The sequence below is a fragment of the Pangasianodon hypophthalmus genome, chromosome 24, assembly GCF_027358585.1.
Source record: "Pangasianodon hypophthalmus isolate fPanHyp1 chromosome 24, fPanHyp1.pri, whole genome shotgun sequence".
NCBI classification, from domain to species: domain Eukaryota; kingdom Metazoa; phylum Chordata; class Actinopteri; order Siluriformes; family Pangasiidae; genus Pangasianodon; species Pangasianodon hypophthalmus.
In genome coordinates, this window is record NC_069733.1 from 16493140 (window position 1) to 16505064 (window position 11925).

The window sequence follows — 11925 nt, forward strand, 5'->3', positions numbered from 1 at the left end:
AAGCCGCTTTTTAAACACTTAAACCACACGAAAAATACTTAAAAGTGAGAAGTTGGAATTAAAACATAAACCATTTGCAACTTTTACTGCATTTATATTATTATAATACATTATATTATATTAATGCATTTTTTTATCACTGACACAATGTGTAAAAGGATATACTCTTGAAGAAAACTAACAGAAAAACTGTTGCACAATGTATTTTATTGTAGCACACAAATGAGATACATCTTGTACAAAGAGACCAATATGAAATGATGAAATTCAAACAGATTTATCAAACAATTTAGTATTTTATGACACATATACCACAGACTGGTCAGAAGGTGTTGATTAAGCAAGCTGCACGGTGGATGCTCCACATAAACAGATCGAAACGATTGTTTAATCGTTGATAATGTTTTTTTGCAAGAAGATGTTTAAAAATTTATAGAAGGAGTCTCCAGTTTCAGCGCTCTGTAACAAAGTTTTCCAAAATGGAAAAGCCTTCAAGATGGAAGACTTTGTGCTTTCTGGTTTTTCTGTAAAATTACATGCTGTGTTTTTAGTTTTATAAACTTGAAGACAGAGAAAAAAGAGAGAGAGAGAGAGAGAGAGCGAGAGAGACTGATGAGAGAACGATGGTTTATGGCTAACTTGTTTTGTGGACATTCCACAACATTAAACGTAGCTACAAAAATGGACAACTGCTGTGGTACAAGAGGAATAAAACATTTCGGGATGTGCTGTTATTGGAAAATAATCAACTTTCCTATGAAAAAAAAAAAAAAAAAAAATCCCCAAATGTTTTATTCGTTATTTAAGGGATTCAATAGCTCAGCATGACTGTGCCACACCTTAGTCACCTCTGCGTATGCCATCAAATATTTAGAGGCAATTCAAAGACATGAATAAATACTGAAGTATTGAGTATCTTACATTCCATACACGTCCTGTGATGGAAAATTATAAATCCTTTCATTGAGAGATTATCAGCAGAAACTCTGTACATATCTGTACACACTCCGTCATCAGAAAGCAATATGTGTAATACTCTATAGTATAAAATAAACCATACACTCTTCCCTCCACACACAGTCCTCACTGAGATCATTCCGTGAAAAGCAGAGTGATAAACCCACACGGAGTCTTTTTCCGACATCCAGAGTGACGTGTGTTTACTCCACACTTAACACCTTCCTCTTTTTGGCCGTGCGCGTGTAGGAGTGAAGACGCCACTCCACATCCGCTGTGCTCTCGTTCTCCAGAGTGCCCAGCTTGATCATGTACACTGCAGACCAGACGGAAAAGACAAAATCACAGACGTTATTGCTGTTTGTCTCTCTGTTTAGTATTCTATACTTTTAATAAAAGCATACCATGTAGGCAATTTCAACTCATTTGGGATTCATGCAGTCATGTGACCTAAATCATGTCTACTTTATACAAACATCTACAGTGTAAGGACTGCTGATCAAAGCCTGTTGACAAGTCTGTTGATTATTACTGAATCATTGTCACACACACAAATATATAAAATATGTTGTATAAAAAATATTATCTTGCCTGTGAGATAATCAAAAAGTTTGAAAGCACAACAGAGAATTTTATGAAATTTTATGAAAAATCTTAGTTGGTTTTGGTTTGCAGTGGGGCTTTGCCTGAAAAATATTTTGTTTAAAAATACAAATGAATTTCAGAAATGACCACTATAAGACGAATATGACAGAAATCATTTGCTGTAATAAATAACTTCAATTTATGGCTAATTAACGAGTCACTTACATTTCATTTCAAACCGGGGTCCAACTTCCGTCAACTCAACGTTCTTGTGGTCGGTTTTCTTGTAAACATGGTGTCTGGAACACAGAACAACAGAAATGCATTTCTTGTTGAAAGGGTAAACCCCTTATAGCAGCGATTAAGGGGGCCAAGCACTTTCTGGCCTAACCCCTTAGTGACAGAGGAAGACCGGAAGCCATCAGCGCTTGTTCCCAAGAAGATATACTAAATTTGGGGGTGAAATGTCAAGCCGTTGCTGAGATATTGCATCACTTCCTGTTTTCAGTAACCCTCACAAGTTTCAAAGCTTGTTTACTAACATCAGGTCATGCTGCTAAACTTATTTGCCAAGATCGGTGTCAATATGTGAAAGCATTGCTGAGAAATGGCCTCAATCTCTGTACGGTGACTTTGCCGTCAAATTCGTACGACGTAGTGTCCCGCGGATCAACAATCCAAGAAACAAGTTTTTGGTCTCATAATGCTGTAATGCAAATTTCCTGATATCTGGACAATGTTTATATGTGAAGAAGCACAAAAATATTTTTTGTTAAACTCAAAATGGCCGACTTCCTATAAAATGAAATATTCCTGCAAGAAGCACAAAGGTGTTACTTCAGCACTCTGCACCTTCCAGGAAATCATGATTTTGATTGCTGAGAGGTTCAAAAGTTATGAGGAGTTTTATAATGTGAAAAATCGCTCCACCTACAGATGAATTTAGACAAAACTTCTTGGACTCCCTTGGAGGTCCTGACCTTTTACTCGTCCAAGCACATACAAGTTATGGATGAACTGTCTCACATATCAAAAATCTGAGAAACAGGTTTGGTTCAGGTTGGTCTCACATTGCTGCGATCCACATTTCGTGATACCTGGACAACCTTTTCAGGAGAAAAAAACTTGTTAAAAAAAATTGGCGGAAAATAGCAGAGAATCCAATGTCCCAAAGAATGAGAGGAAATTGGATTCGTGTTTCTATGATGTTTTGCTGCAGTGTTTTTATTGCAAATTTTCCATGTAGGTGGAATTAGGGTGCTTACGGGGCATACAGCAAATTTGCTGTTCAAGTAGCTGAGACTGTCCTTGTCAATTTCATAAAAGTGTACAAATCTTTCTATGGGCTGCCACAGACTCCCATTGTGGAAACATAACAGTAATAATGAGAAGACAAAGACAAAAACATACAATTCCAATAAAGATGCCTACTCATTGTTGGTGCTTGGCCCCTAATAATAATAATAATAACAATAACAACAACAATAATTATAAAACATACAATTCAAATAGGATGCCTATGCATCCTTGGTGCTTGGGCCCCTAAAAACATACAATTCCAACAGGGAGCCCATGCAGCTTTGGTGCTTGGCCCCCTAATAATAAGAAAACATACACCAGGGTGCCTACAGTGCTGGGCTCCAATAACAGATTTACTCAAAATTACGCAGGCCGTAATCACACCTGTACAAACGAACACTAAACCACATTAACCCAAAATGTCCCAATAATAAAAGACTGAAATTAGTTACCTGAAGGAGATGAAATCTTCTTGATTAGCAAATGTAATAACACGTCTGCTGTCCTCTTTGGGAACAGGAAACAGGTACTTGAGGATGTTGGACACCTGTAGAGGGGAAAAAAAATCACCATGAGCTTCAAGCATACAGCATGAACACCACTCCATCCTTACAAACACCTAAATACACAGCATCGCAAATATCACATGATACACTTCCTGGACAGAAAATAAGTTACACCACTAACATCAGCACCTCCCTCTGCATTAATAATTCCCAGCAATCTGCTGTACTAGTACAGGATTGAGGTTTGGTGATTTGTGCAGGCCAGTAGAGGTGTCCCAGTGGTCCACCAGGATCATCCAACACCACACACACACACACACACACACACACACACACACACACACACACACACAGATTTGGCTCTAAGGACCCTATATCTTTCATGCAGAAATATGGGAACATACTGAAGGGTGGATGCAATCGATATTTTTGTCCATGGAGCTTATTATTAACTCATCACATCTTTTTATTTAGAAAAATTCCTAGAACAGCTCGAGTTTTTTGAGTTTCTAGCATATACAGGGATGCAGCTCTTGAGCTATTATATTGCACTGCATGCGTTCACCACCAGATGGTGCTACAGCATTGCATTTCCAGCCGTCATCGAAGACAAGACGCCAGTTATGGTAGTCGTTTACTTTTCTAATGTTTGCAAGTTTGTCAAAATCTCTCATTTTTTCCTCTTACAGACTTTAATTCCTATTTAATACATCAAGCTCTAATACGGAGATGTTGAAGAAGAGAAACAGGGTTTGTGTTCGGCAAAACGACATCCGAGACAAAGCAAACCAAACGTCCAGATGTTAAATCATTAGTTTGTGCTTTGTTGGTTACATCACAAGTTGCTTTTTTTTTCTTTTTATCTTATTAACTTCGAGAGAGGGGGGAAGAAAGAGGCTGATACGGGAACTACTGTTTATAGCTGCTAGAACATAAATGGTAACAAGAACTCGCAGACTTTCCACAACATTAAATGTAACTATAAATGGATGAGAAATAAGACACTGGCTTTCTGAATATTTTATGCTGCATATGTAGCTGCACATCTGCTTTGAGACCGTGAGGTTTGTATTAGTTGTACTGCTTAAAAGTAAAGATTACGTTCAAAATAAAACAAATCAGACAAAAGACACTTTCTGAATCTGTTATGATTGAAATATTACCAAGATCCAGAGAGCTTAAAAAGATAGACCTGATAAACAACATCTAATGTCAACATCTGGATTAAAATCTGCCATTTTATATGGAAAACTGATTTAGAGGATCTGACTTTAATTATGTGCTCTAAACACATCCTTTTTTTTCCTGAACTACACACACACACACACATTGTATATATACACATATATACACACACACATTGTATATATACATTGTGTGTGTGTAGGCAGTAGGCAGTGTGTAGGGGGGGGTAGGCAGTACTAAACGAAAAAATACAATATTTAGGCAAAATAAGAAAAATGTACACATCTCCATTCTGTTCAAAAGTTTTCACCCCCTGGCTCTTAATGCATGTTTTTTCTTAATGTATGTATGTATATTGCATTATACGACAGTAGTGTTGAATTCTTGAATCTGATTGGTCAGAAGGTGTTGATTAATCTTCTAATCACTTCTCTGACTGTAGTGCAGCTACAAATCACAGGTATATCACATTGTTTCTATGGTAACAATTTCCACAGGACCCTATATACCAGCTACTCTACATACATGGATTTAAAACGTATAATCGTTGATATGGTTTGTTTCCTGTAAAAAGGATGTTTATTTAGCATTTATGGAAGGAGTCTCCAGTGTCAGCGCTTTGTAACAGTCAGCGGTAAAGCTTTCCACCATGGGATGGAGAGCTTTGTGCTTTATGGTTTCTCAGTAACGTGACAAGCTGCATTTTCTGTCTTTTCATTTCAAAATAGAGACACAGAGAGAGGCCGGCGAGGGAACGACTGTTTCTAGTTGCAATAATGCAAGTGAGAACAGGAACTAACTTGTTTCGCAGACGTTCCACAACATTAAATGAAAGTATACAAGCTAAAAAGAAAAATGGTATGCTTCTTCATCTAATTATTTAACTGGCGTTTAAATCGTGTGTAGCAGACGGTTTATTTTAAACACTGAGTAACTGATTTTTTTTTGGTTTGTTTGTTTGTTGACCAGATGATACACGAGGTCTTCCTCCGTGACTCACCCGTCTGCCGAGGCGAGAGGTGAAGCTGTGAAAGATGAGGTGAGGGAAGGCCTCGGACATGGTGCCGATGTCTGGGATGTCGTGTCTCATCACCACGTTGTACAGAGTGAAATACGCCGTCGGTCCGAAAGGCAAGTGGCACACGATCAAACCGTCTAAAGACACAAAAGGCACACAGACACTCAGAGTGGATGTGTGGGCAGATATGATCACATGGGTTTATGGTTTTTTTTTTTTTTTTTTTTTTTTTATATATATCATACCAGGCTGCCCTCTGGTCTCATGTACTATCACCAGATCAGTCACGTTATTGGCTTTGCACGCATGCACGAGTGTGTCAACTTCATGGTTTCCTCTGTTCATGCGCTGGGCCCCTGGGAATATCAGCTTCACTTCCTGTGGTTAACAAGCACTGACACTTAACCATCATGTGCGTGGTAAATGTAATGTTTTAACATGATCTATGAGAAGGTGTAACTTAAAGACATCAACAAATAAAAAATAAAAATAAAAAAAAAAACCTTGGCGAACATCTTGAGTCTAGAGCTCGGGTCTCTGGAAGTCGTCACCATGACTTTCGGGTCTTCCACTCCGGCCCACTTGTACTCGTCATCCATATGCGAGCTGACGCCTGGGATGAACACACACAGCGATCGATCGTATTAGTTTAGTGTCAGGATGGAAAGAATAATCTTACATGCACCACATGTCTCTCTTCTGCACTGACAACCAAACATCAGCATCAGTCTTTTGCTTAGGTTAATGCATAACCTGCGTTAAATGGAAAAAAAAAAATGTACACAAATGTTTCTGATAAAAGTTGAAAAAAATGAGGCCTGGTGTTTTTCACAGTAGATATACGATAAAATAAATGCTAAGATAATGTTTTAAAAGCAGCACATGGTCATACTGGGGAAAAACTCTTCATTTAGGCTACAGAATGCAAAAATCAAGATGCATAAAGATGTTTTACAATCGCATCTTGGAGACCTGAATCAAAATCATGAGATTGCTCAAAATTCCCACCACTAATCTGCAGCATATCGGTAAAGAAATCAGGTTATAATAATCACTTTCATATGAAGATTTCACTAAATACAATCCTTTTTTTGCATAAAATGAACTGACCCTTGTTCAACCTAATTTGTATAAATGATGAAAGTGTGTATAAATTACTGAAAATGTGATCAATTTAAATGTGAAAGTGTGTGAATGTGTATCACTAAAAACGTGAAAATATTTATAAATGAAAACATGAAATTGTGTGAAAATGTGAATAAAAAGTGAAATGTTTTAAACTTCTCAGATTATGGTTAATTTTTCGCAGTAGATTTCACTAATATTTCACTCAGGCCACCATTTTTATTTGTATAGTTATTTATTTGTGAAACAGATTCAGAAGTATCTAGTATATCATAATTTTATTTAGTCATTAGCAGTGAAAAACAACATGTAGGGAAATGGTTGCAGGTTAGAAGCATGTGTAATGAGGACATGGCATTAAAGCACCTCGGAGTTTACTTTTAACATTTACTTTTACTTTTAGGTCAAACATTAGGTATAATATTTGTAATTTTTTTTATTAAAAATGGACAGAATAAGGGCTAAACAGAGCCTTTTGATAGTAGATCAAATGAATTATTTTGCTAAATGTTTATCATGATTATGAATCATTATTTTTCAGATAATTTAGGAACAATACAGTTTCAGTACTCACAAATCATTGCAGTTTTTATTTGATCATTGTAAACTAATCTTAAACAGCTAAATCTTTCACATCGCACATTATACGTCTGTCACATTAAAAGCGTAAAGCTCACTAATGGCACAGTCGATTGTGTTTACATCAGCAAGAAAAGCTAAAAAAGATAGTAGCGGTGATAAAGATTTACCATCTCCGCCCTCATCATCAAACTCCAGAAGCTTCTGCAGATCCAAGGCCTGTTTGCGGATCTCAGTAGGTATCAGACGATTATCTGTGGGGAGAACGAAACAAACACATCGCTGACACTTAACTTTCACTTCCAGCTCGACATCTCAGATGTAGAAAAGGTTAAAAGATTGAACGCTATTTACGATAAAGAACATTAATGAAAAAATATGCAAGCATCAGTGAACTACAGTGGAACTAAAGTCTCCAGAAAACGCGCAATGTGTAATTAGACAAAGAGAAAAACTAGCGGTGGGGAAAAAAAAAAAAGAATCTTAGATGCATCTTGAATCTCTCTTTAAAAAAAAAAATTCTGCTTCGATGCACAGAACTTCATTATAAGAGTATTATATTTCTGTAAGAAATAAAACAGTTTAAATATTTACAACGTGAAGCAAGTCATAATTTAACATCTTTTAAATAATAATCATTTTAAAAATGATCATTTAATATTTTTGGCCACATGTCTAGATGAGTTGAGTGGTGAATGTAGCTTGTGGATCTGAAGATGAACAAACTCAGATCTGCGTCCTCTGAAGAAGAGCCATGAAGAAGAGCCATGAAGAAGAGCCATGAAGAAGAACCATGAAGAAGAACCTTGCTGTGCGCAAGTGTGATGTACCGAGATAAAGTATTTCTGAAATACACTGTGTGCGTAATCACATCGCACGTTTCCAGGCGTAGCTGGAGGTAGTACAGTGTTGAGGAGCTCCTGCTCACCAGAGATCCCTCGAGCAAGAGGTGATGCTCGCACATACTTCAGAAGGACAAAGCGAATTACTGAGTGAACTGCAAAATATCTGCGTTTGTGCCGAGGTACACATTTTAATCATTTTACTTTAGCTTTAAAAATAAAAAGTGGTCACGTTATAATAGTAAAAACAAGTCATTATGTGTAGAATTGAGATGCATCAAGAATGGTTTTATAAACGCAGCATGACGCGCTGAAACTAAATCGCACGGAATTGTGGGGGGAAGCGCTGGGCGATACGACGATAATATCGTGATATCGTGATAAATTGAGTCACGATACTCTTTTCTGGAACTCAACTGAATTGAATAGAAGCAGCTGGTGTAAAAAGTCTTGAAGTAATCTTTAAAATTGTACATTTTAACAGATTTTCAGTGTTAACATTTAGGTTTAAATAAAAATATCATCAAACAATTTATACAGAGTTAATGCAGCACTTCTGTTTTAACAGCAGCTCATTAACTAGACTGTATATCGTGATACATATCGTGTGTCATACATACAATACGATATTTTTGTCATATCATCCAGCTCTATTAGGAGGCCAAATATTCTCATTCCTAGTTTAAAAAAAAAAAAAAACGACGCATGTTACACTTTCTGAACACACTCCTGCGTTTAGGAAAAACGAGCACACACAGGGAACTCGGACTCACCGTCTAATGAAGATTTGAGTTTCTGTTTCTTCTCCTCTATGGAGCGCAGTCTGTCCTCCTGAGCCTTCCTGTACAGGTACTCCTTCCTGAGCCGAACCTCACGCCGCAACTGGAACGCAGCAGACCATACAGGAGCAACGTTAGCTAAATAACACCGACTTTTTTCCCATCTGACACTGCGGGACGGCTCAATAAATTACACCACGATCCACGGTTCTGGCTTTAACTCCACCAAGCGAGTCCTGAGCTCAAGTGTCCGTGCTGAATTTAGTTTCCTGCTCAGGTACCATGTGAGCCGAGCCGGGACGTGTGGGCGGAGCTCAAACCGGTGCAGACCACTGATTGGTCAAAAGCAATCGCCAAAGTCGTTTTTCTCCCCGAAGCTTCTTTCTCTTTTTTACATCTCCTGTTTCTTGTAGAATTGAGATACATCACCACAATTTCATCCTACACACATTTTTAAAAAGTAAAATCCTGAAATAAAGCCAAATACCAAATGGCTTCCTATTCACTTTACTTGCACCCTACATAGGGTAGAACATAACAGAGCTGTGCACTACATGGAGTCAGCCACGTAAAAAGCCTGGTGTATTTTCAGTAAAGAATAAAAGTATTGGCACCCTTGACTCTGCTCGAGCATTTGTGGTGCTACTGAGTGAAAGTCAGCTTCTGGTTTTTTTCAGTAATGATTAAAGTATTGGCACCCTCTTGTTTCAGTCGTGCGTTCAGTGCTACCTGTTAGACAACATGTCAGGTTTCTGTCCGTTATCTGCACTCTTGCACTCTGTACTAACATATCACAATGTGTCCAGTTATTTCTACGATACACACACACACACACACATATATATATAATGAGAGAGAGAGAGAGAGAGATCACGACTTCTATAGATTTCCTAACAAACTGCTAGCAAAAACCAGCTGTGCTGCATTCAAAAATATCCCTAAAAATGATTTTATTTATTGGTTACGAAAAATAAATGAACACTGAAAAGCACAGAAAATCTTTTTTTTTTTTAAATACAATTTTAAACATTCAAACAACAGAAAACAATTAAATCAGCTGAAGGAGTAGCAGGAGAAAAGTTTATGTGCACAAAGAGACACGCCCCCAGGGGGCGGGACCTAGCGTTCTAGAGATTTTAATTGGACGAACACAAGACTAGTACAGGTTGAGTCATCAGAATCGTTTTCTCAGAACTGACGGCCTTTGAAATTAACATGAGAAATTTTTTTTGTCTAGATGTAGCGTCATATTTGTTTCCATGACACTTTAATGACTTTGCGTGTACAGTGTAGCTATGCTAGCTAAGAGAAATGCTATCAAACGTTGTTAGCTCAATTAATAATATAAATCCATATATTTTCAATTATAATTGGGTTTTTTTACCTTTCTTGTGGCTATAAAACATAAAACATTTTAACAGAACTATAAGAGTATTAACGCGTGTTAAGTACATACAATGGAGCAAACTAGCTTCTTAACCCGAGGGCCACATCCCAAATACCTCCCCCAAGGGACACATTAGTGCACTACAAAGGCCGCAGAATCCAGTATTTCGCACCCTATGTAGTGCACTAGTACTCACAGTAGAGAGATTTTTGGGATTCAGCCCAACGTGATGTACAAAATCAATCGTTACCGGCTGTATAATTCGTAATTAACATAGAAACCACTTAGATTGTTAATTAATCGATCGTAAAAGTTAGATAAATGTTTAAATCTAAATTATTAATCTTACCATTTTGTAATTATTTCCTTCAGCTCGTTCACACGTGCCGCATCGATGACAACAGTAACCGAGCGACCGACCGACTAGTAACGCTGCTTCCTATTGGACAATGGAATAAGCCAATCAAAAAGAAGATTAACGTTGCTTTCAGAATAAAAGGCGAGCAAGCGCAAGATTTTATTTTATTATTTTTTTTTTCCAAGATTTAAAAAATTCCTGGAAAAAAAATTCCTTTTAATAGTCAGACAACGCGATAAGCCAGTGACAAGGAAGATTATGTGATTATTATTCAATTCATATGGACGAATATTTACTTCCGCCTCTCTGGTTTCTGATTTGTAAAAACATATTACTTTCAAAGAAATGTTTGATAATTCTGCTTTAAAAAAATATATAATGTATAATATATATATAATCTTTTTGAGCAATGTTTCAGCATTTTTTACTCATGTAGCTGTGGTCAGGACTGTCGCACAGCTGTTTCTACTAATTTATTAATTAATCAATTAAGCTAATTAATTTAATAATTTCCTGTAAACTGATACTGAATTTCCTCTTCCTCTTTTATGGCCATGTCTTCCCAACTTCACACTGTCTCTTCCTCTCTCTGTGGCTTTTGCTTAATTGTTTTCCATTACACTAAACATACCATACATCGCAGAAGTTCCCTTTTATGTGCTGTGTGTGATGTGAAACCTGATTGTATGTTTGGAGTGGTGTTTACTTGACCTCTCTTCTGCCTTTGACACTGTTTACACTACATCTCTGGGGCCTGTGATTGAGTCTCACCGCTTCTCATATCACTGCTATGCTGATGACATCTCTGCCTGCATGTCTGACATCTCGGACTGGATGAAGGAACACCACCTTAAGCTCAACTTAGCAAAAACCACGTTCATCCCGGCCTGCCCCTCAATCAACCACAACCTCACTGTACAGCTAAGCTCAACCACACTCAAGCCAACCAGGACAGCCAGAAACCTTGGGAGTGACTTTCAGTGACCGCTTGAACTTTACAGACCACATTTCAACAACTGCACGGTCCTGTAGGTTCATTCTGTATAACATCAGTAAAATCAGACCCTATCCCACTGATCATGCCACACAGCTACAGGCTCTTGCTATCTCGAAACTGGACTACTGCAACGCACTACTCCTGGGCCTCCCAGCCAGCTCCATCAAACCCCTTCAGACGATTCAGAATGCAGCAGCACCTCCTTTTCAACCAGCCCAAAAGGACCCACGTCAGACGCCTCTTCGTCTCCCTCCACTGGCTTCCTGTAGCCACCCACATCAAATTCAAGTTCTTGACGCTCACATACA

General features: G+C 37.8%; 1 protein-coding gene across 1 annotated transcript; it reads right to left on the minus strand.

Moving 5' to 3' along the window:
* Positions 1 to 187: 187 nt before the first annotated feature.
* imp4 (IMP U3 small nucleolar ribonucleoprotein 4) lies at positions 188 to 10740 on the minus strand. Its single transcript, XM_026931381.3, has 9 exons — positions 10612 to 10740; positions 8870 to 8978; positions 7425 to 7508; positions 6054 to 6163; positions 5796 to 5928; positions 5533 to 5687; positions 3294 to 3388; positions 1768 to 1841; positions 188 to 1273 (listed from the first exon to the last, which is right to left on the minus strand). Exons 1-9 carry the CDS (start codon positions 10612 to 10614, stop codon positions 1161 to 1163), a joined length of 876 nt encoding a protein of 291 aa, XP_026787182.1. The 5' UTR covers positions 10615 to 10740; the 3' UTR covers positions 188 to 1160.
* Positions 10741 to 11925: the final 1185 nt, after the last annotated feature.

Excerpts from the sequence above, each read along its gene's own strand:
- imp4 (XM_026931381.3), bottom strand. Across the intron at positions 6,164-7,424 it reads TGATGATGAGGGCGGAGATG|GCGTCAGCTCGCATATGGAT; the intron begins GTAAATCTTTAT and ends TGTTCATCCCAG. Across the intron at positions 1,274-1,767 it reads ACCCCGGTTTGAAATGAAAT|TGTACATGATCAAGCTGGGC; the intron begins GTAAGTGACTCG and ends TCTGGTCTGCAG.